Raw genomic sequence first — 2174 nt, 5'->3', positions numbered from 1 at the left:
AACTTGTGTATTTAAATTAAAGCACTAAATTTACATTTATTTTTAAATATCCGATCACTTAACTTTTAAGTTATTTCCATAAGTTGTGGTCCTCGGCTGGTTTTATCATTCACCACTGTGTCTGATCGTGTGCAGGTTTTCGAGTTGACCGTTTCAGCACCGCTCAAGTGGACAGCGACTCCCACATAGGCCACGTTAATCGATTTTGAAAAAATAAAAAAAAGACATTTCCTCAAGACGGTAACAAATAACAATACCTAAACATTTAAATAACATATTTATCTGTTAGTAGATGTTTTATCTTTGTTTTGTTTTACATTTTCCAGAATTATTTATCTTCCCACAGACATCCTAAATTTGTTGTGACTAATATGTTCTATGATGAAAATGCTGTGATGATATAAGGAGTTTCGGGTGTTTTCAATCCTTCTATCATGGCAGTGCAAAAGCCTCATTGTGTCTTTAACGATGCTGCACCGTTGCCTTCTCATTGGATGTCAGCGATGGATGCTGTGCACCAATAGCATTCAGAACTGTACAAAGAGATCTACTCTCTCCCCCATGCAGCTTCAGCCATCACAATGCTCAGAGAGGATAGAGAGTAGGCAAATGGTTCATACACTTTGAGTATAAGATTAAATCTTAATCATATCTTTAGCTATAAAAACGTATCATTCCAATGGGATATGTCGCGCTTTTGGAATACGGATTTTTGCTTTATGGGCTCCGTTCTTTGTGGATATTGTGTTTTTTGTTAATCCAGGGATGACAAAGAGGAAGGAATATCGAGACTGGAGATGGCAGGCGCTTTGGTGGCATCATTTCTTCCTCTTGTGGACTACAGTAAACGCACAGACTCGTTACAGTATCCAAGAGGAGCTAAAACAGGGCTCTGTGGTAGGAAATCTTGCCAAAGATCTGGGTTTGGGACTTTCGGACATTTATGACCGTAAATTGCGCGTTGCTTCTGAGGCTGGAAAGCAGTATTTCAGTGTGGATGCGGGGAAGGGCGAGCTCGTGGTGAATGACAGAATAGACAGAGAGGCTTTATGCGGACAAAGCGCCAGCTGTGTTTTGCCTTTGCAGGTGGTCATTGAAGATCCGTTACAGTTACATCGAATTGAGGTGGAAATACAAGATATTAATGACAATTCTCCACGTTTTCTATCAAATGAATTGTCTTTGAACATAGCCGAGTCAGCAGCAGTGGGTACACGCTTCCCTTTAGAGAGCGCATCTGACCCAGACGTTGGAAGCAATTCCCTTAAATCATACACACTCAGTAAAAATGAATGTTGTTCCCTTAGAATAAAAGAAATCGAGGGTGGGAAAACCGTCCCGGAACTTGTATTAGAAAAGCCTCTAGATCGAGAGAAAAAATCAGTCCACAAAATATTACTAACAGCATTAGATGGGGGGAATCCAGTAAGATCCGGAACCACACAAATAACCATAAGCGTTCTTGACAATAATGACAATTTTCCGGTTTTTGAAAAGAATCTCTATAAAGTGTCCCTGGGTGAAAAAAGTGTACAAGGAACTGTTGTTATTCAACCCAAAGCGTCAGATGCAGATGAAGGTTTAAATGGCCAAATTACATTCTCGTTTGGCTCTCGGACGCCAGACTCGGTGTTGTCGGTCTTTGATATTAACCCTTCAACCGGTGAAATCATTCTGAAAGGGGAGTTAGATTATGAAACTGCCAAGTCATATGACATTGATGTGACTGCAAAAGATAAAGGTAGTCCTCAGATGGAGGGTCACTGCCGCGTGCAGGTTGATATTACTGATTTCAATGATAATGCTCCCGAAATAGTTTTCACTTCTCAGCCCAAGCCATTGCGTGAAGACGCACCAAGTGGGACAGTTGTGGCTTTGATTAGTGCGCGAGACCTTGACTCTGCTGATAACGGTAAAGTAACGTTGCAAATTACCAAGGGCCCTCCCTTTGCTTTGAAACCTTCGTATTCTAATAATTATGCGCTGGTTACCAGTGGGACCTTAGACAGAGAACGATTTTCAGAATATAATATTGAAATTACAGCCACTGATTCAGGCTCTCCTGCCTTGACCAGTAAAAAAAATATACCTGTTATTATCACTGATGTTAATGATAACCCTCCTGTATTCACTCAACGAAATTATAATGTGTATTTAAAAGAGAATGGAGTACC

At 40.4% G+C, this 2174-nt stretch overlaps 1 protein-coding gene across 1 annotated transcript in view; it reads left to right on the top strand.

The window, feature by feature from the left end:
- The first annotated feature begins 523 nt into the window (after positions 1-523).
- LOC102194481 (protocadherin gamma-C4-like) overlaps positions 524-2174 on the top strand; it is a 3484-nt gene continuing 1833 nt past the window's right edge. Inside the window, exon 1 of the mRNA XM_013907743.1 lies at positions 524-2169. Coding sequence (XP_013763197.1) covers positions 766-2169 — 1404 coding nt within the window. The 5' untranslated portion in view covers positions 524-765. The remainder of the gene's footprint in view (positions 2170-2174) is intronic.

Source organism: Pundamilia nyererei, unplaced genomic scaffold, assembly GCF_000239375.1.
Source record: "Pundamilia nyererei isolate P.nyererei 1_Seehausen unplaced genomic scaffold, PunNye1.0 scaffold00008, whole genome shotgun sequence".
Taxonomy (NCBI): domain Eukaryota; kingdom Metazoa; phylum Chordata; class Actinopteri; order Cichliformes; family Cichlidae; genus Pundamilia; species Pundamilia nyererei.
The sequence above is the reverse complement of the archived record's forward strand: the minus strand, read 5'-3'. Positions and strand labels throughout refer to the sequence as shown.